The sequence below is a fragment of the Ptychodera flava genome (genome assembly GCF_041260155.1).
Source record: "Ptychodera flava strain L36383 chromosome 23 unlocalized genomic scaffold, AS_Pfla_20210202 Scaffold_23__1_contigs__length_28996876_pilon, whole genome shotgun sequence".
NCBI classification, from domain to species: domain Eukaryota; kingdom Metazoa; phylum Hemichordata; class Enteropneusta; family Ptychoderidae; genus Ptychodera; species Ptychodera flava.
Window position 1 is genome coordinate 6688284 of NW_027248277.1, and position 21644 is coordinate 6709927.

At 34.8% G+C, this 21644-nt stretch overlaps 1 protein-coding gene across 1 annotated transcript; it reads right to left on the reverse strand.

Annotated features, from left to right (window-relative positions):
• Positions 1-841: 841 nt before the first annotated feature.
• LOC139124361 (uncharacterized) lies at positions 842-12489 on the reverse strand. The gene is made up of 7 exons (XM_070690502.1): positions 12396-12489; positions 10459-10551; positions 8988-9507; positions 5729-5866; positions 2144-2188; positions 1164-1339; positions 842-856 (listed from the first exon to the last, which is right to left on the reverse strand). Exons 3-7 carry the CDS (start codon positions 9079-9081, stop codon positions 842-844), a joined length of 468 nt encoding a protein of 155 aa, XP_070546603.1. The 5' UTR covers positions 9082-9507; positions 10459-10551; positions 12396-12489.
• Between the last annotated feature and the right edge of the window lie 9155 nt (positions 12490-21644).

Genomic DNA, 21644 nt, shown 5'->3' on the forward strand with positions numbered 1-21644 from the left:
ACATACAGAAGCTGCCGTCCTACCATATGAGCTCTCTTTGGTATATATACATATACCAAAGTGAGCTAAAAATCTACGATACAACATAATTTTGCAACATTTTTAGGAAATCTGAATGACATTCTCCATTGAGACCTATAAACTTTACGTAAAAGCACAACGATCAGTGTCTGAGAAGGAGCAATATTACTGAACGATGTTTGCATGATGGACAACATCAGTCACTGGAGATGAAGCAAAAACCAACTTTAATAGAAAACTGAAGATATTATTATATGAACAAAGCTACATAAATTATACCTGGGGTATCCATAGCAAAATTCAAGCAAGCAGACTGGTAATTCCTGAGGTTTCGTTTTTTACTGTTTTTTGTTTAACATATTTTTTCCACTTCAACAAGATCATATTTCAACCTGTTATAAATCCAAAAAATACTTTGGTGATACACAAGTTGTCCTCGTTAAATTATTGGACTCTGTATGAATATTTCCTGACAAATTTTGCATTTGAGAAAGAAACAAAGAATAGACACTCAGCACTTGCACAGTTATGATCAATTTATGAATACATAAACAAAAGAAATAGATACTTGCAGCATTGCATAAAGAATACTTACCATACTGGCTGGCAGATTGACTTCCTTCAAAAGTAAACTCAAGACCTTTGGGATAGGATGAATAAAAGTATTTGTGAAACTGAATGTTTTACATTCTGAAAACATGTACATGTATGTCAAAGTACATTTGTTGCATGTGGTACAATGTAGCAACACTTGCATACTATACACTGATGTTACGTTATCTTTTCTATTTCAAGAAATACTTCTATTTAAACAACATATTCACACCATACCAAGCTAAAATTTAAAGACAAAGTGCTGTGAGACTTTTCAGTATTTTTGTTTGCTGTGTAAGGTTACAATCTAACAGCTTCTATGTGTGAACTCAGGGTGCAGTTACTGTATTGTTATTGAAACCGGAATTTCTGTTCCTCATTTATATTAAAAAACATGCCAGTATGTAAGTTGTGTTGCAATGCATAAGACTTAGTACTTACATATAAAAATGCTTGTATCTTTGTATAGAAGGATGCTTTTCAAGGGCAAAAAACAACTTGAAACAATTGCAAATTACATATTTAGTAAATGCAAAAACTACACTAACCTCCATCATCATCTTGCTCAAGAATGATGATGAGGTTTGTTCTGAAACTGAGTTGTTCCCTACATGAACAGCGTTGTGATCCCAAACTGCCATACCACCCACAGATCCATGGATAATGATTGGTCTTACCATTTGTATGGTATGTCTAGGAGATTGTCTCGGATCAAAAATGCTCTCTGTAACAATATCACAAAAATGTTATTCAGTTACGCGCATGTATGTGTAAACCTATTCCTTCTTAATGAGGCTAGACCAAAATAATGAACACTGGATAAACAATTAATATTCTCTGCCCTGAAAATATGATCCATAAGTTATTTTCTCTTGTGGAATAACTGTTGGATGAAATCAAGCAAATCCTTTATTGTGTGTAATTGTTACAAAAACATCAAGGGTGAAAATGAGAGCGGCCCGGCTTTTACTACAAATAACAAATGTTAAATATCTACAATACACATGGTTTTGCAACATTTTCAGGAAATCTGAATGACATTATTCATTGAGATCTATAAACTTTATGTGAAAGCACAATAAGCAGTGTCTGAGAAGGAGCAATTTCCTGAATGATGTTGGCATGATGGACAACATCAGTCACTGAAGATGACTATATGAACAAAGAAAGCCACATAAATTATACTTAGGGTATCCATAGCAAAATTCAAGCAAGCAGACTGGTAATTCCTGAGGTTTCGTTTTTTACTGTTTTTTGTTTAGCATATTTTTTCCACTTCAACAAGATCATATTTCAACCTGTTATAAATCCAAAAAATACTTTGGTGATACACAAGTTGTCCTCGTTAAATTATTGGACTCTGTATCAGCATTTCATGACAAATTTGCATTTGACTGTGTGAGAAAGAAACAAAGATTAGACACACAGCACTTGCACAGTTATAATCAATTTATGAATAAACACAGAAAAGAAGTAGATACTTGATTAAGTACAGTTTTACCTGCAGCATTGCATAAAGAATACTTACCATACTGGCTGGCAGATGGATTTCCTTCAAAATTAAACACAAGACCTGTGGGATAGGATGAATAAAGTATTTGTTAAACTGAATGTTTTACATTCTAAAAAACGTGTATGTCAATGTGTACAATTGATGCATGTGGTGGCAACACTTTCATAATATACACTGACAGGGCTCAGAATTAACATTTTTCCCTGGTAGTCCACTTGGGCTACCATTTTCTGAAGTTGGTAGCCTAGTGGCAATGGCTGGTAGCCCATGCATACTTTAATTTAGAGATATTTTTTCATTAACCAGACAAGAAAAAGCTATTTTTTCAAGATTCTGCACATGAAGTGAATTCTTAGTCATTTGATGTGACTACTTGCACACCCAATACCCAAAGAAAACAGGTATAACGGAATATTTTCAGTTTGGTGAGCTATTGACAACCTGTTTCATTCTCAGAGTCGTGTGCAAATTTTGATAGTCATCATGACAATGACCAGCACCTTCTAAGCACGTGAGACCAGCTAGTTTTGTATATCCATGGTGAGACATATTGTAGCAGGGCTAAAATACTGTAGACCATGGGCTTTCTATAGGGAGGAGGCATAATGTCTATCATTGATACATTATGATCAAAATACAATGAAAATGCTTTTCTCATTGGTCACCATTCCTGTGCCAGTAATTCAAGTACCGGTACATCAGTTGAGATATTGAAACTTTCCTGCAAAGTTCCATCGTGTAACCTCCATAAATGTAATAATCTCCATGAATGTAATAAAATGCACCCATAAATGTAATATCGTAATGTAATAAAAACACCAACCACAATTGTAATAAATTGTAACCATAAATGTAATAAAAAAATCACCCATAATGTAACACTTGTCAACCATAAATGTAATATGTCTATTTTGTCGTTGCAATTGAGGAATTGACCCCTATGTAATCAGAAAAGCAACTCCACACATTATTCATATCTTAATTATTTGCATTTAGTGTGTTTTGTGTATTTGAAAGTGTATTTTACATTTCGTTGTTTTGTGTATAGAACTGATCGGCCACGGCAAGACACAGCTGTAATCTCCGTGTCAGTGCATTCTGCACTAGTACAGTTGATCAGCGAAACGGCCTCTGAGAAATTGGGTTCGCCAGTTTGGCGAAGAGGGGCTCAAAACATCGCCAATCCGACGTTTTATTCGCCATTTGACTGTCTAGCAAGCGGCAGCGGAAACACTGACATGGTATTGAGCTAATTCCTTTCAGCACTTGAAGACGAAAGGAGGGTCTCCTTTGCCTCCGTTGGAACTTCAACTGACAATCTTGCTATCATAAACAAAAAAATTAGTTTTTTTGCAGTTTATCAAAGATAGGATGGTTTAACACCCATCTAAGTTCGCATTGCTTTCAACAAAACCCTGTTGTTACAGGTTATATTATTTTTAAATATGGTTTATATCATAGTATGGTCAAATATTCCTTCAGCTGAGTGACATAAATTTGGTAGGACAATGAGATAATGTAAAAAATACCGCAATTATACGGTGTCGCTCACATTTTATCAGAATTGGTACATATTACCAGTATGGGTACCAAAGATCAACCAGAAAAACAAAAATGACAAAAGCAAATAAGGTCTGCAACTTAGGTACTGGAGGTCATCTTTAGGAACATGCATATCAACTTCTATGGCAATGGGACAAGCAGATCCTACATACATAAGCAAATGTCAACAAAAAATTAGCCAGAGAAGCTTGATAAAAAGAAAGGTGGGAGAGTGGGGAAAAAAGAGTAACGGTACATGTAGGAAAAAATATAAAAGGGATCTTTTAAAAAGGAATGCTACCTCATCAATCTTCTATCCCCTACCCCCTCCTGAATATCAAATGTTCCACCCCTTGATCATGTTTACATAAGACCAGCTGGCAGTATATTTACAACTTTGCGGATGTTTTAATTAATACTATGAGTGCTATCATTCAAATGTAAACAGCACTTAAATCAGTTACAGATAGTGAAATTCCTTCCACTGTGGGGGGGGGGGAATTATGACATCTGGAATTATCCTGGATCCAAATTGTTCATCAGTTCTTGTGTGTCTTACACGCGCAAGTTGCAAAAATTGATTCTAAATGAAAAAATTTACCTCAGCTCTGTTTTCAGGATCAAATTTTACGACAAATTGATATTAAACAAGACAAAATTATGTTCACAGCTTCGAAACTGTCTCACAACAAATCCTTGGTTGGTGTACCGGTAGGTCATTTAAGGTCACAAAAGAAAATTACCTAAAATATAAATATTTGGGGGTTTCACAACACTTTGAGCAGAAAATTTATCTAATAACATCCCTCGGGACTTTTGTACCAAATTACAAAGCTATCAGACAAGTAATTTTGAGAACAAGTTTTCTTGACCATATGACAAAATTGTCTTAAAAATACAAATTTGTATATTTCACGACAATTTCCACATATCTAACTATTGTCATCCCTGGACATTTGTACACCAGATGTAAAAGCCATCTGTCAAGGGGCTTAAAAATGAAAATATTTTTTACGATTTTTTGACCAAAAATAACAAAATTGCCCCAAAACAGTTATATTTCCAATTTTGTCGTAATTTCAACAATTAGAAGGGTAACACCCTTGCAAACATCCAATCCAAATTTGAGAGCAATTGGGCTAGCGGTTTCAGAGAAGAAGAAATTTTACTTAAAATGAGAAAAATAACCAAAAAATTCAGCAAAAATATAAAATTCAAGATATCTTCACGATATTCATCAAACTGATTTGGATCAACCTTAGTAACCTGTATACCAAATATCAGAGCTATCAGATTAGTTATTCTTGAATAAAAAAAATTTTGACCAAAAATTCGGAAAATTGCCCCAAAATTACAAATATAAATATTTCAATTCAATTTGTATACACTTGACTGATGTCATCCTGAGGAACATGTATACCAACTTTCAGAGCAATCATATGAATGGTTTCAGAGTTAAACATTTTTTTACTAAAAACTGAAAAAATTACCTGAAAAATAGGAACATGCAAATTTCATCCTAAATTTTACACACCTGCATTAGAATATCTAAAGGAACCTGCACACCAAGTTTCAACCCTATCTGACCAACGGTTACAGAGTTTTAGCAATTTGCACGGTTTTTCCTTTTTCCCCCTCATTTGCATATTTTTGACACTGACAAGTTCATTTGAACAAATTCACATCTCCACCCCTAGGTGCACCTGTACACCAAATACTAAGACAGTAGGTTCTGCCGTTTAGCTGTTTTTGATGTGGACGGACATACATACATACATACATACATACATACATACATACATACATACATACATACATACATACATACAGACATGCAAATGGGATGCAAATGAACTGATTCAGCTTATACGATTACCTCACATTGTATACCAAATGTGAGCTAAAAAGGAAACACATCCCAAATATGAAGTTTATCCCAGTAAGTATCTTTGTTGTCTTAACGTAATATAGTGACTGAATCCTGGAAGTAATAGCATATTACAGTTTGAATGAAAATTACACAATTGACATAAAAAGAATTTTGTAAAGATGTTAGACCTGATGTTGGGGACTCTAACAACGTTTCTGGGTCCAAATCCACTGTCTCTGTTGGGATTTGTGGCCTCACTGCTTCAACATCTGTACATTCACGCATTTCAGGCATAGATTGCGTTGCAATTTCCATAACTTCTGAACCTATGGAAAGAAAGACGATGGATACTAACAACAATAACTTGCTGATTCTTGGAAGATACACACTTCTAATGTACTGGTACATAAGATATTGTGAGTTTTTTAGGAGGATTATTTGAGAAAGAAGTCATCGGGAATATCATAGCCCCTGAAAGAACAAAACACATACGAATCCACATACCGGTAGAGACAGACTGACAGATGGACAGACAGACAGAGAAACAGTGAACACTGAACAGCTTCTACCTTTATTGCTTCTGTTGCAACAGCAACTGGAAGCTGCACATGGGAAAACTAACCTAAAAGCTTTATTTACTCATCATTTTAAATGGATCTAATTTGTGTGATCCCTAGTTATTATGCATACCGGTATGAATGCATTCAGTTCTGATTGTTTTCAACAAAGCCATGTTGTTTTGGTATTATCATGTTCGAGTATTGACAATATAAAAGCATGTTAAAATTATATTTTCTAACTGACTGACATAATACATTCAAGATAAATGTGAGAGGCAGATAGACAAACACACACACATACATACATAACATCTTGAAACTTGTAATGTCTTCCAGTGAGTTGTAATTTTTAGACAAGCCTTTGCAAACATTCTACCATTCACACTGCACTGTCTACAAGTAAACAAGAACAGGTTGTAACTGTCTGGCATAATAGTTGTGTCTTGCGCACAACATCTGTTGTCTCTCAGTGTACACAAAAACTGGCTGCCGCTCTTCATTCCGTCAACATTCCAGAGCAATCGAAATTGGGAAAGATTGAAAGCAGAGGAGAGATTTTAATTCTTACGACTGCAATAATGTATCGCACCATTAAAAGTTCTTGATGTGCAAATACATTTGAAAGCTAGCATCTTTTCTCACAGTGTTCACTGAGATATTGAGGATTTGTTGAATGTTTTGACAACTTATTCATATAGTTTATGAATAAAGCCAGTTTACACAAATATATCAATACTTATGCGTATGGCGAAATGGCAGTAAAGCCTGACAATGTAATGTTTTTCCTATCATTCATAAAGTGCTGGGCATGGGTATATGATAAATTAGTTATTACCCAAGGAACTTTAAATAAAATTCTTTGTTTGCCATCCGCGTTCTGGTAGATTTTCAGGGAAAATTAAGAAAACAAACACAATGATAACACTGTTACAAATAAAATATTATTTAAAAGAAACCAAACTGAAAATGAGCTTATCGTAATAAATCTGTGTTTCTGTTTGTGTGTGTTTTTTTTGCCTGGCTGGCTGGTAGGTTTACAAAAATTCAAAGACGGCAAACAAAGAAATTTCTTTAAATGGCCCAATATCGCCTGTTCCTTGCTTTGTGTCAGCATTTGTGCCGTTTGTGCTGCATCAGACACTTGACTTAGTCATGTGTCTGACATGGCATAATTGACTCTCATGCCAATATGGCAATGATCCCTAGGATCATGCATACCAAATCTGAAGACACCCAACTAGAGTTGCCTCTGAGTACATGCATACCAAATGTCAAAGTGATTAAAATAGTTAATTCAGAGAATGAAAAATAATGCCCACAAACACAAATACTAAATTCTCTAATTTATTTTTAACAAGTCATGGTTGATGACTCATTCCCCCTGTTTACTGGGTACTTTGATTATTGGTCCTTTGAGAGGATAGAGTCCTGTTGGTTAATTGGGTCTGTGATTAAAGATGAGTTCCATGCTGGTGACAATGAAAAACCAATATGGACTGCCACGAAAACGTTAAAATGATGTGGGCTACCACCCTACCGTATTTACAAAAGGTCATTAAAACATACATACATACGGTACATACATACATACATGCTGACATACAGATGCCACGACTCACCATATAAGCTCTTTTTGGTATTTATATACCGGTACATACCAAATATGAGCTAATAAGTCGACTTACGGTATAATAAATCGACTGGATTTTGCAAACATTTTACATTCTATTATGACACTGACAGATTATCACGTGTACCACATTTCATAAACAATACCGCAATGTGTAAATGAGTTGTATTGCAGCACTGTGAGATCAATATCTGTACAAAGTTTCATAAAATTTGATGAGGTGTTTCTGAACATATCACTCTAATGAGGATTAACGTGCAGTAAATATGTAAATTAACAATTAATGAACATGACTATGCATTTGAGTCATTCCACAGTAAAGTGTAACCACTTTGTGACAATAAGGTCAAAAATTAAATTTATTAAATCTGAATCTAAAAGTTGAGTGGGTGGACAGTACTACAGGTGTGTCATCTAAAAACATATTTTTTAAGATAAATAATTTCTTTGTTTACGGAGGAGGGCAAATTGTCGCCACAACAGTAACGTGTGTAACATGGACAGACATGACATTGTATTGTATTGATCATATGTATGCCATTATCATCCCTGTGCCAAGTTTGAAAGAAGCCCATTAGTCTACAAGAAATAGAAACACACTTCAGAAGATATTTTAATCTTAAATGTTATCAGAAGAGGAGGATATCTGATGCAATGTTATGGCAACTGGCAACGTATGTAACATGGACAGACACTGGATTGGCTTTATACACAAATTACATATATATTGGAGATACACCACAGCTGGCATACGCAGGAGCTCTCAGCTTGAGCAACAATCCATTCATGACGTTCTATGCCAGAATTTCAATATACTGTTAATATAATAGCAATAAATCACACCCAATGACGGTATACCACTCGATTTTGACCAGTTTATTTCAAATATGCACTCGCTATTGCTCTTCATATATGTCGTGAACTGGTAAAAATCTTGTGGTATAACATTGCCGTGTGTGCTTGATTGCTTAAATATAATATAATATAATGTAATATAATATAATATAATATAATATAATATAATATATTATAATATAATACAATAAAATACGATACAATAATAATATAATATAATATAATATAATATAATATAATATAATAGTATAGTTTATAGTGTAGTATAGTTAATATACATATAGTTAATATATATAGTTAGTATATTAAAACACTAACCTCAAAATGACTGACATAACATAGTCAAGACAAAATGAAGTGGTGCTAGAGGCAATACTTTATAAGTGTTGACTGTATCCTTACCTAAAAGTATTTCTTTGACAAGCTCATATTCCTTCTTATCAATCTTCAGCCTGATTCTAGCAATAAAACCAGCTTTCTCTGCAAGTGATCTCATCTGTGATGTTATTAGAATACCAGTCAAGACTCCATCAAACTTCACCTGCTCTATATTTTAACCAGAAATAATCAATGTCTCTCCAGGATAGGAAACTTAGCATGAACAGTAAGGACCCCTCGGCAATTGCATCCAACCTTGCTTTGAACATTTTATAGGCTTCATCTATCTCTTTAACCATATCTGGGCTTTTTCTTGCCATGATTTGCTCTTTCTGTAGCTCATAAAGTTCTTTAATTTCAGCCCGTAACATTTCCTTATTTTCTTTTTTGAACTGTAGATGATCTTTCTCCTTTTGAAATTCAAGTTGCTGCTTGTCTCTCTTTCTTTGAAGTTCAAGTTGTTGTCTCTCTCTGTCCACCATTTGAACTGTTTCAATCTTCATTTTCTTTTCTAATATTTCAAGATCTGCTTCACACTGGATAGCTGGGGACAATAAAACAGATAAGGTTGGCCCATCTACAGGTACAATACCCCTTTCTCAGTGAAACAGGACCACAAGTATAATAAATTCAGGTATGATAAAAGTACTCTCAATCTTAAAATTGTTATCAACACTAACTTTGTGTATCTTGTGTCATTTCAATACCATATTTGAACCACAGGAGCCTGTTGTTAACACAGTCATTCAGAGTATATTGGTATTGTGCACAGCTGACTTCAGGAACACACAAATATCCAGCTATATACAATATGCATTGTCAGGTTGACTTGTTGAACAAGTCAGAAGTAAATAACCAAACTACATGATGTATTAAGCCTCTAGGGGTATTAAGATAGTAAAGAAGTACAAAGCAGGGTGGCACACATGTTGTCTCTAGATTTTGTGACCCTAAATATCAAATCTAAGAATCATAATTTAAAGAACAACACTGTTTCATCATTTTCTGAAAGCACTGATGTCCTACTAAACAAGGTTGTTATGTTGTCAGGAAAGATATGGTTGGGTCATTTTCCTTCTTCAACAACATTTCAATAATGCACCATGGTACATTTTGGTCAACCAATAAACTATAACATTCTGTCTGAAAATCAAAATTAGGCTCATTTGGTTTTTCTTTTTTCTGTTGTTTTTGTTTTGTTTCATCTGTTAATTGAGTTGAAAGTCTATTTATATGGAAAGTATTGTGTCAGAAGTGTAAACAACAAAAACTACTTTATACAACTCTGAGGGCGCACTTTGCAACAGTTCAAATCATCCTTGAGTAAAGCAAATTAGTGATATCACAATTCCAATAGGAGAGGAACGGTTGAACAACGGTGTTGAAAACTGTCCATTTAGCACCCCTTAAAATTTTCACTTTGAAATTCACCACCTCAAACATAAATACATATAAACTAAACCATGCACAATGGTCTTATGGCTGAATAGCTTACTTGGCATAAATGGCCACTTCCTTGGTATTACTGGTGCACTTTGGGGTGGTTTTGTTGAAGCCTCGTGTGAAAGACAAGGTGCCTCAGGACTCACTGCAAAAGAAATAGACTAAATAATTGACTTTTTGAAGTGTTACACCAAACAACAACGTTCAATATAAAAAAGTTTTTCACCACAAGTTAATAAAACTGTCTATGACACTTGGCTCACATTCAATGTGGCAGGCCAGAGTTAGTGTATATTGAACATTTAATAGCTTTTTCTAGGCTTTAGCTTGTGGTAATCGAAATATCAAGTGTATCTGAAGACATTTTAATGCATAGTCCATCAGATACAAAGGCGAATTATGTAATTGTTGGTAACTATTGCAGTGGACACACACATACACAAGCCTGGTACATTAAAATTAGGAGTACCAAACCTAAATACTAATATCCTCTTGTGATATTGTACTACCGATATGGAATTAATGTGAACAATATTTGTAAATTCATCAAGCAGGAATGTTTAGAAAACAACTTCTTATTGACTTTGAATTCTTTGGTTGTATTTCTGTAAATATATCACCAATATGGGTTATTCCGACTCACAGTTACTGACATTTTCCCAATGTGTACATTTTTGTTGCTCATTGTTTTTAATCCGCGTACTTCTTACTAATGATTACTACATTAGAACTAGTCCAATTTAGTTTAGGCACCTACACATCAGTTACAAAGGCATGAAATACAGCAGTTCTAAAGTTCATGCAATTCAACTAGAGAAATTGAAGAATAAGATACTGTATGTGGCATTTTTGACTTAAAACAGTGAAAATTGTCTCAAAAATACAACTTTGCATCTTTTGTCACTATGTTATGAACATACTGTACTAAGTTTACCCCTTGGAACATGCATACCAAGTTTTAAATTAATCAGATAAGCGAGCTAATTAATTTCTGAAAATATGGGCTTTTTTGACAAAAAATAGTAAAATTGCCAAAAAATACAAATATAACAAATTCACCACAATTTAAAGCAATCAGAATAATAATTCAGAGAAAATGAATTTTGACCTTAAATGTGAAAATTGTCCCAAAAATAGAAATATGAAAATTTCACCACAATGTTAACAAATCTTAACAAATCTTAGAAAAGTCCATATCATATACCAAATGTGAGCAAATAATGAAAAAAAAATATACTGAATCCGTATTATATTTTTCACCTTCACAGCAAAAGAAAAGTGATAATGATAACCCTCAAGATTCTTAACTCCAACCTACCCATCGACATTGCCACTATGTTTGAAAATTAAATTAAATCATTTTTTATTCCACTGTAGATGATTTGATATGGACATGAGTGGACCAACAATAAATAGGTGATACCTTAGCCTGTCATTTAAAATGTTCATTGTAAATGGAATCTACCCTATCATGTAAAAATGTTAATAATTACTCCGCACAGATGCAATGCGCAAATATTGACCTGTAATACTACGTCAACAAATCAATGTGTGTCCTGGCCTGACAAAAAATATTGATTAATACTCTGGTTGTTGAATGTTCTATGTCATGACAACCCCATCTAAGTCATGATTTTTTTTTTTTTTTTTTTTTTGAAAACATTGTTTACAGTGGGTGGCGGGACTGTGTTTTACGGCAATCTTTGATGAGAACTTGACAATGTAAACAAACAACATAACAGTTTAAATTATAACTGCATGATCGAATGTTCAGTTTGATGTGAAAATCATCTGTTATGAAATGACTATAGAATCCACTCATATAGTATAAGTCTATTCAAGATTAATTATGCGGACTTGGTTTGGTTGTATTGACATTTGTGACAATGCTGATCGCATCACACCTGTCACTAATTTGTAAGATGTGATCAGCATTTATAGCATGCATTCAAATTGAAATATCAATAGAGTTATAGCTGTTGTGCTTACCTGGCTGAGGAGAGAGTGATTGTTGAGAAAATGTGTCTTCAATAGAACCTATACCATCATCAGTTGATTGTCGAGGTGAAAGAGCTTTAGCAACTGCAAGAAACCAGATATGAACTATAAATGCTCATTATACGGTATATTGCTGTCTGTGAAAATTTGAACCTTTGCCACATGTTTGCAACTTTATTGAGGTTTTATGATGAATATTATATATTCACCATAGATAAATTCTAAAGGTCATTACCACAGCTTTATGAGCAGGAAATTTAACACAGCGCCCTCTGGCGACGAAACTGAGAAATGTCATTTACCCTAGTTGTGAGATGAAGAAATGTTTTTATCCAGCTATCACCATATCCACACTGTTTAAAGGTGGTGTGGCCAGTCAGTAATTAAATAGAGCACATTATGTTTTTTCTCATCATTTTACCATGTTTCACGGCTAAAATTAGATTAGAATTTCATCAGAACGTAATAAAATTTTCCCAGTTAATGCAGGTATGGTTGACTTTACAGCCCCCAAAATGACAAATTTTCATGGACCCATTTACAACACTGCACATGTAAAATTGAATAGGGAACCATTTAGTTCAACTTCCTTAGAAGACAGGGGTCGTGCAGTAACAATGCTTCAATGTCTTTGGCAGATTTTCAATAATTTATACTGTACAAGATAAGATACCACAAATAACTACACTGTAACTGACAAAGAACTACTGTCACAATTCTAATCAACTTTATTTCATAAACACTTCACTTTAATGTACCAAATTTACATGGCAATGGTAAGTTTATTCTGCAAACAGTCAAAATTACTGATGAGCAGCCCCACAGATCTGACAAATCCCCTTGCTCAACCTACCTCGCTTAGCACTTCCATTACACTTATTTATACGTTTTGCCTCATCCCAACACTCATCACATACCCTTTTTTTTCCAACTTTGGTGGCAGTTTTAAATAGTGCATGTTGTCTAAACACTAATTTCAAATGTCGCCTCCGGTCTCTTATCCCTGAATACGTCCTATGAAGTCCATTTATTTTAGAATGGACAGATTCTAAACCATGCTCAGCCAACAAACCTATTGTCCTCCACTTCTCAACAAATTCAGGGACGTGTATAACAGCACATGGAATTTAGGGGTTATCTGACTCTTCAGGGAAAGCTACTGGAAACCACATCCCTAGTTATAGCACAATTCTTTCAAAGCTTTAATCTCGTCATCACTGAGAAACCTGGCAACCATGTATTTTTTTATCTTTTCCATAATGCTGAAAAGTTGTAAATATTTTTCATAGACATTGGTATGGGGACTCAAAATCTCTAATAGCTCTTGATGTCTAGCTAAGATAGTGCTGATGTGGTTACCCACAAAGAGTTTGAATGATATGCCTGTTTCCGAACACCGAGAACATTTTCCAGTACATTTGTTAACTGTGTTTCTAACGGACCCTTTTGCTGCTCAACAGTTTCAAATACCTTGTCCAAGTTACTCCTAGCTTCAATTTTTTTTTCTTTACATATCTGAAACATTTCATTAGCAATATCCACATTTTCAGTTTGCTTGTCAATTATTTCAGATTTAGAAAGAACAGTTCCACTACAATGAGAACACAGGAAATCATCTTGCTCTACTTCAGAAGATGCATATTCCACACAAATGCTATGATACCATTTCTCACAATTTGAGCATTGTACCCAATCTAAAGTTTCAACATCTGTTTTATAACCCCCTGAAATGGCACACAAAGGGTGATTGCAAGCATCTTCCTCAGTAGTGCAACGTCTCCTTTGCCTCTTTTTCTTTCCCTTTTTCTCTTGCTCACATACAAAGGCTGCTAACAATTCCTGACTTGACTGGTACGCTGCCTTTGCCTCCTCATATTCCAAATTGGCTTGTTCAGCTTGGTCACTTGCATCCTTCCAAACTCCATATAAACTTTCATTATCGTTTCTGTCAATTTGCCTACATGTCGTCTCAAGCATATTGTAAAATTTCAGTACAAGACCTAATAAAATATGAAGAGGCATTGGCACAATCTGATACACAGAATCCAGTATAGGCAGGAGCATTGGCTTAGTTATGTTTCTGTACTTCTTGCCATCTTTTTATCATCTATATATTGAATTAAATCATTCTGCATTTGGGCAATTGATCTGACTCTAGGTTCCCAGTCAGGGTTGGCAATAAAGTATGTAGTAACCGAATCAAGCTTTACTGAGCAATGTGGTACCCCCTTTGAGAGCTGCTGTTTAGCAATATCACACCACAAGCATGGGTGCTTGGAAGCAGCACCCTGATGCCCTAGCACATTACACAAAAAAGCATAATCCCCATAAAGGAAAGCTCTCAGGACTTGAAATCTTCACTGAAAAGTTGGTTTGTAAGGCTTCAACTTGTTCTGTATACATGCCAAATATCTGAAATAAAAAAAAGTAGCACAAGGTAAGTATGGCACCACCTTCACATAAAACAGTACTACCCCTCCCCCTGACAACTCTAAACTATCCCTAATGTTACACATACTTCAGATTTAGTGTATCTTTTGATTTGCTTGATTTTGACTTGTGTAATGTTAAGAGTGTAATGTATGGTCAGAGTTATGTGAACGCAAACGCAGCAGGCAGTCAGATAACTACCCTGTATTGCCCACCATTATACTACTCACCTGTTTCATGTTGTCATACAAGTCGTACGCCTCAAACATTGCAACCAATTCAATATTATCAGCACTGCAGTTTCCAACATTTGCCAATTGCAGACACAGCTTTGTTGTTGTCCCACCCTTATCACCCTGTTGAGCAGAACATACCAAAAATGAGAATGTATGCCTAATTCACAATACCCTGAAATTTTAAGGGCAAAGTTACCTACAGTTTAGCAAAATGATAATTTTCTGAGTATAAGCTCCAATATATTTCATTATAATCAGACTGAATGATATGCAAATGGACACCGATTTATTCAAATTTTAATTAATCAATATGAAAAGACTTTCAAACAATTATTCTGGACCTTTTTCTAAGCACAGTCGGTCTCCAGTATGATTTTATATAATTGTACTCACCCCACAAGAACCCACACTTCATCATTAAATCTTGCATCAGCACTGATATTTCCCTTGGACACATGAGCATCATAGATGGTCTGCACAATATGTTCAAATTCGGACGACGAACATAAGCGACTTTTGAGGGACCTTTTGCTGAGGCATTTTTCGGCAGTATAGCTACACCAACTTCAACATTATCGTCAGCACTATTTCGCTCTGATAAATGTAAAAATATGCATTTATTAGTAAGATTTTCGTACATTTCAGACTTGTCTATTAATGTGACTTACTGGCCAACCTTTATTAGCGTTCATTTGCGCATGATACAAGGAAACCTGAATTCATGTATTCATTGTATCTTGACATTTTATCTTGCAGGGTGTCGAGAAATATTTTCAGCAATACAACTTACTTGAAATTTCGTGATATATTTTTCCATCACTTGCTAATATGTCTATACCATGGCACTGAAGGAATGTTCTGAGCTCACGTAACCTTTTCATTGGTAGTCTGAGTAGTAGTTTAAGATCAAGAGTTTCGGTTGGAGACAGCACTGTGAAGAAAAAGTAGAAACAACATGAGCTACTCCGTACTAATAATCAGTCATATGAATTGTAATTCAATGTTAGACCCTTTAATGTTATTTGTTGGCGAGATTTGATTTATGAGGGGCTCCATCTTAATTCAATTCAATTCAATTCAATAGAACTTTATTTATCCCAAACATGGGCAATTAAAAAGCGTGGCTCAAATACAACATCAAAAAAAAATATATAATACAAATTTGCAAAATGGTAGGAGACGCAGGACTATACAAAAAACAGTTTAGGAATCATTTAAAAGCCGCACAGCGGTTGGAATGAATGACAACTTGCGCCGGTTTGACCTGCAAGCCGGGTATCTAAAACGCCGACCAGAGGGAAGTGTGTCGAACTCTTGATAAAATATGATCACAAGACAAAAGAATTGAGCGGGCTTTCCTGAGTACTTGCTGATTATAAAACATAGAAAGACTTCTCTGGGGTATACCAATTAGTTTTGAGCTAAGTGAAACAATTCTATCAAGTGAAGTTTGTTTTTAACAGACAGATTTTGATACCAACAAATGAATGAAAATGAGATAACGCTTTCAATGTAAGATTTATAAAAAAGAGATAAAATTTGTCTATCAACCATGAATGAACGCAGTTTCCTTAAAAAGTACAATCTTTGCTGCCCCTTCTTCAGTATAGCATCGGTGTTATGATCCCATTTCAATTTGTTGTCAAATATTGAACCAAGGTATGTATACTTCGAAACAATCTCGACTTCTTGATCGTGAACAATGGACGTAGAGGGTTGCATTCTTGCCTCCTAAAATCAATTATCATTTCCTTAGTTTTCTTAACATTTAAGTTTAGATACGAATTATCACACCACTCAACAAACTCACTAAGAGCGGGACCATGATGACATTCTGATCCCTGTAGAAGTGTAAGCAGAGCACTATCGTCAGCAAACTTAACAAGATGGCTACCTTCATGTGTACTTCTACAATCGTCAGTATAAAGGATGTACAACAGAGGAGACAGAACGCAACCCTGAGGAGAACCTGTATTTGTTTGAATGATACTTGACAAATACCATTGACAAACACCCTTTGTGATCTATTTGTAAGAAAGTCAATAATCCAAAGTACAAGTTGATTGCTAAAATTAAATTTTAAGAGTTTTTCTGCAAGGATGTGGGGTTGGATTGTGTTGAAAGCACTGGAGAAATCTGCGAAAAGGATTCTTGCATGAGCACCTGTTTTTTCTAAGTGTTTGTACAGTGTATTGAGAATGAAAAGCTTAGCATCTTCAACACCTTTTCCCGGTCGATATGCAAATTGTAGGGGGTCTAGTTTGTTGCCAACCTTTGTCAGAATAATGGACTTAATTATTTTCTCAAATGTTTTCATTACCAGGGAAGTAAGAGCAACAGGTCGAAAATCATTGGGTTCTTTAGGGCTAGCTTTCTTTGGGACTGGTACTACTATAGAATTTTTCCATATGGCAGGAATACTAACTGTATCAAGAGAAACTTGGAAAAGGTGTTGTAAGACTACACTAAGCTGATCAGCACAGAACTTCAGGGTGCGACCACAAATACAATCAGGACCTGGACTTTTGTTCACATTTAATGATTTTAAAGTTTTAGCTACTTTCTCTGTCTCAATAGACATCCCTAACTCAGGAGATAATGACTGTTTTAGATTTGAGATTTGAGATGAAAAATCCTCTGTTTCAAAACGAGTGAAGAATGTGTTAATGTTTTTGTTTCCAACAGAGGCTATTCTATACATTAGCACTGTTCATAGTTCTGGATAAGTCACTTACCTTGACTTGCTAATATTCCAGCCTTTATACCGGCTTGGGTATAGACATCTTTATAAATAGTCGCAAACTTAGCCAATGTTGACACTATGTCATCTGTTGTTGCCTCTCCTTTAGCAGATAGTGAATCCAAGAACTGCCAAGACAATATAACAATTTATAGTATGTAACATTTATAATTAACAAGCAATATTGAAAGTTCCTGGGGAGAACGCTACAAAAATATTTATTGTATCATAGATCATACTTACACTTTTCAATGCATTGGCTCTCTGCTCTAATGACTTTTGAGATGCTATGCTGCTAGCTATAGCAGGTTTTGCCAGTTTGTGGTATGCTGTTCCTCTTTTATCTGATTCGGGGCTACGACATACAAATGTGTCTTTATCTCTACTAAGCACCTGCACATGCGCTTTAGCTTTCAGTTGTGCTATATTATTTCTAATGATCTAATCTTTTCATCTTTAATCATACTCTCTTCTATCACCTTGGTACACTGCTGTTTCTTGGCTTCTAATTCCTTTTCTAATAATACAATCCTAGTTTTGGCTTCTGTCAAGGCTTTTTCGTATTTAGTTATTAGATTGTGAATGTTTGTGTTCAAAGCCATGATTTCTTTCTCATTATTGCTAATTTCATTATCTTTCATTTTAATTACATCTAATAATTCATTTTCTCTTATTTGTCCTTGTCTTACAACCATTGAAAATTTAGATTTTACTTCATAATACAACTGTACTACTTCCCGGTATTTCATTTGAAGTTCACATAGTTTGTCTTTGCTAGCTATGTTTTCATAAGACAATGCCAATAAATCCTTATTATACTGGTCATGAGTTTCTATTAAGCTAGTATTGAATTGACCAACTAGACTGTGTAATGTTTGTATTATTCCTTGTGTGGCAGCAATCTGATCATGAACTTCATCATCGCTAGGATTATGTTGCTTAGAGACAACAATTTTTTTTACGAATATCATTGACTTTACGTTCTATGTTTGGGACTTTCTCACAAATTTCATCGACGGACACTTTTAGTTCACAATTATCATCAGAGGGCCGAATCCAAACTGATTCATCACTGCATACTTCAGTTATTTCTGCAAACTTTAAAATTGGGAACCCTTCAGTCTCAGAGCTTTCAGAGCTAGTCACGAACATCACTTGCTGTTTCTTTAATGGGAGGGATACTTTTCTTGCTAATCTAACATCTCTAACAATTCGCTTAAAGGATCCACTTGAATTTGCCACACATACTTCCACAGCACTTTTCCTAATATCAACATTTCCCACCAAAATTTCCCCGAATGAGTTTGTAAACAGAACTTGATCACCCTCATTTACGGATCTTATCATATTATTAGGGTTTAAATGGGGGAGGTTTGATTGAGCTTTACTGTTTCTGCCAGTGAATTTTCTCACATATTTAGACTTTCTGGTTAAATGCTTACTGGAAAAACAGCTTCCACAAGATATACCTGAACCAATGTTTTGTTCAACTTCCATTATGATTCAGTATAAACTTAACTTGACCTAAAGCTGATTAAGTTTAATAATTTGATATTATAATTTGTTACTTGTGTCCTTGTGTAATTACGTACTATTTAATCATTACCAAACAAACTACTACCACCTTAAACTAACTTCTTTATCATCTACTAAACTAACCACCACAACCTTAAACTTTATCATCTACTTAACTACAACTACTACTACTACTACTAACTCTATAGCATAGTATACTAAGTACTATGCATCACCCTACTTAACTAACTTTATCATCTACTAAACTAACTACTAATACTAACATCTATTAACTTTATAGCATACTACACACTAGCAGCACCAGCATCTAGCTAGCTAGCAACATGACATGTCGCACATGTCAGTCTCCATCACACCTTCACCGCAAAACGTGAAGGCTGAAATTCTAGCATGAAGGCTGAAATTAAAAGAATAATATTATAAAAAATACAATAACAACGATGAAATAAAGTGTGATAATGATAGCAGTGAAACAAGTACGTAGCTGTTGTGACGAGACTTGGTAAATAAAAGACATGACTATTTCAGTTAACATCTAATTCCGGGAAATTTCTAATACATACAATTCTAAATATGCCATAAATGGTGCTAAGTGATATAACTATGATCGTACGACCATAAATTCTGCGATTTTGCCAACTTCAGCCTGCACGAGATTGTGCGTGAATATGCGAGATTTGAAAAAATTCGATCACGCACATGTACTTTTTCCCCCACGCAAAATATTAGAAATACGACTGTTTTGATAACCAAACGTGCACACGATTTAATATCAATTAAAAACTGATCTTCACGATGGCATATGTACAATTTTGATTCAAGTATGAAAGAAACATGAAAAACTCACCCAAAAATCGGCAATTTTCCGGCGCCGCTCCGGAAAATCCAGTCGCGCAATGGCGCACTCCGGATATGCTATAGTCTACAGCATGCCTTTACACGTTCAACTGCATTTTGATTCAAGCTGTCTGATTGGTCAATTTTCTAATATGACCTTATAGCTAGCCACTTAAAATTATGCTTTTAACCGACGCCCAATTTGAAACCATCACGGTGATCTCAGTAAAGACATTGACCAATAGGCGCGCGGCAGCTGCAGAATGCGGAAGTAACGTTTAATTTCCATCTCCACGTACGCGCAAACGGCTGTGTTACGTATAACAAATATGTAATCAGCTGAAATAAAAATAATAACGTTCTTTGACTGCCGTCATTGTATCACCATTTTATATAGCAAGTGTAATAGCCTTTGGTAAGTCGTGGAGGCTGTATATGCCAAACTTTGAAAGCTCATTAGATATGCAAAGTATAAATTAGGTGACATGAAAATTTAAATGACTTGCAATTGTTTTAACCTGGTATAATCATCACTGTGCATAGCATGTTTTGCCAACTTTTATCAAGTAAATGCTAGGATATATCCCTATTTAGGAAAGTTCATAAAATATGCAGATGGCTGAAGTAAAACTGTTTAATGACTTTCAAAAATGTTGTATCATAGTATCTTTAATGTACATAGGAAGTTTCGTCAACTTTGGTCTAGTCATTTCAGATAAATATCCCCAATTAGGAAGGTTCATTAAATATGCAAAGTAGGAATTCGCTAAAGTAAAAATGCTTAATGACTTTCAATAATGTTGTACCATAGTATCTTGAATACAATGTTGTACCATAGTATCTGAAAGTTTTGTCAACTTTGGTCAAGTCAATTAAGATAAATATCCCTTATTAGGAAAGTTCTTTAACATGCAAATTTGTAATGGCTAACGTGAAAATGCTTTATGACTTTCGAAAATGTTTTATAACATAGTATCCTCAAGATATGTAGCATGTTTCATCAACTTTGGTCAGGTCAATTCAGATATATATCCCTAATCAGGAAAGTTCATTAAATATGCAAATTAGCAATAATCTTTCATGTCACCCCTTAATACCTTTCACAGCTGAAATGTGTTGGTCTGATCAACATTTGTAGCGAATCTCATCAAATTTTGTGCAGTCGTTCTTAAAGTATATCCAGTGTTTTCTAAAATCATTAACTATGCAAATGAGCAAAAGGTAAGCAATCCACACCCACCTAAACCTTATCAGTTCTTGCCATATGCAAACTGAATCTATGTACCAGATTTAATTATGATCTGATGAGCCTGATTTTGAGATATCGGATGCATAGCCAGACAGACACACAGACAGACACAGACAGACAGACATCGCTGTGACATTAGCCTATGTGTGTGAACATGTGCTTTAAAAATAGAGTGATTAACAATACGGGTCTGCTTTTTATCAGCATTGTTA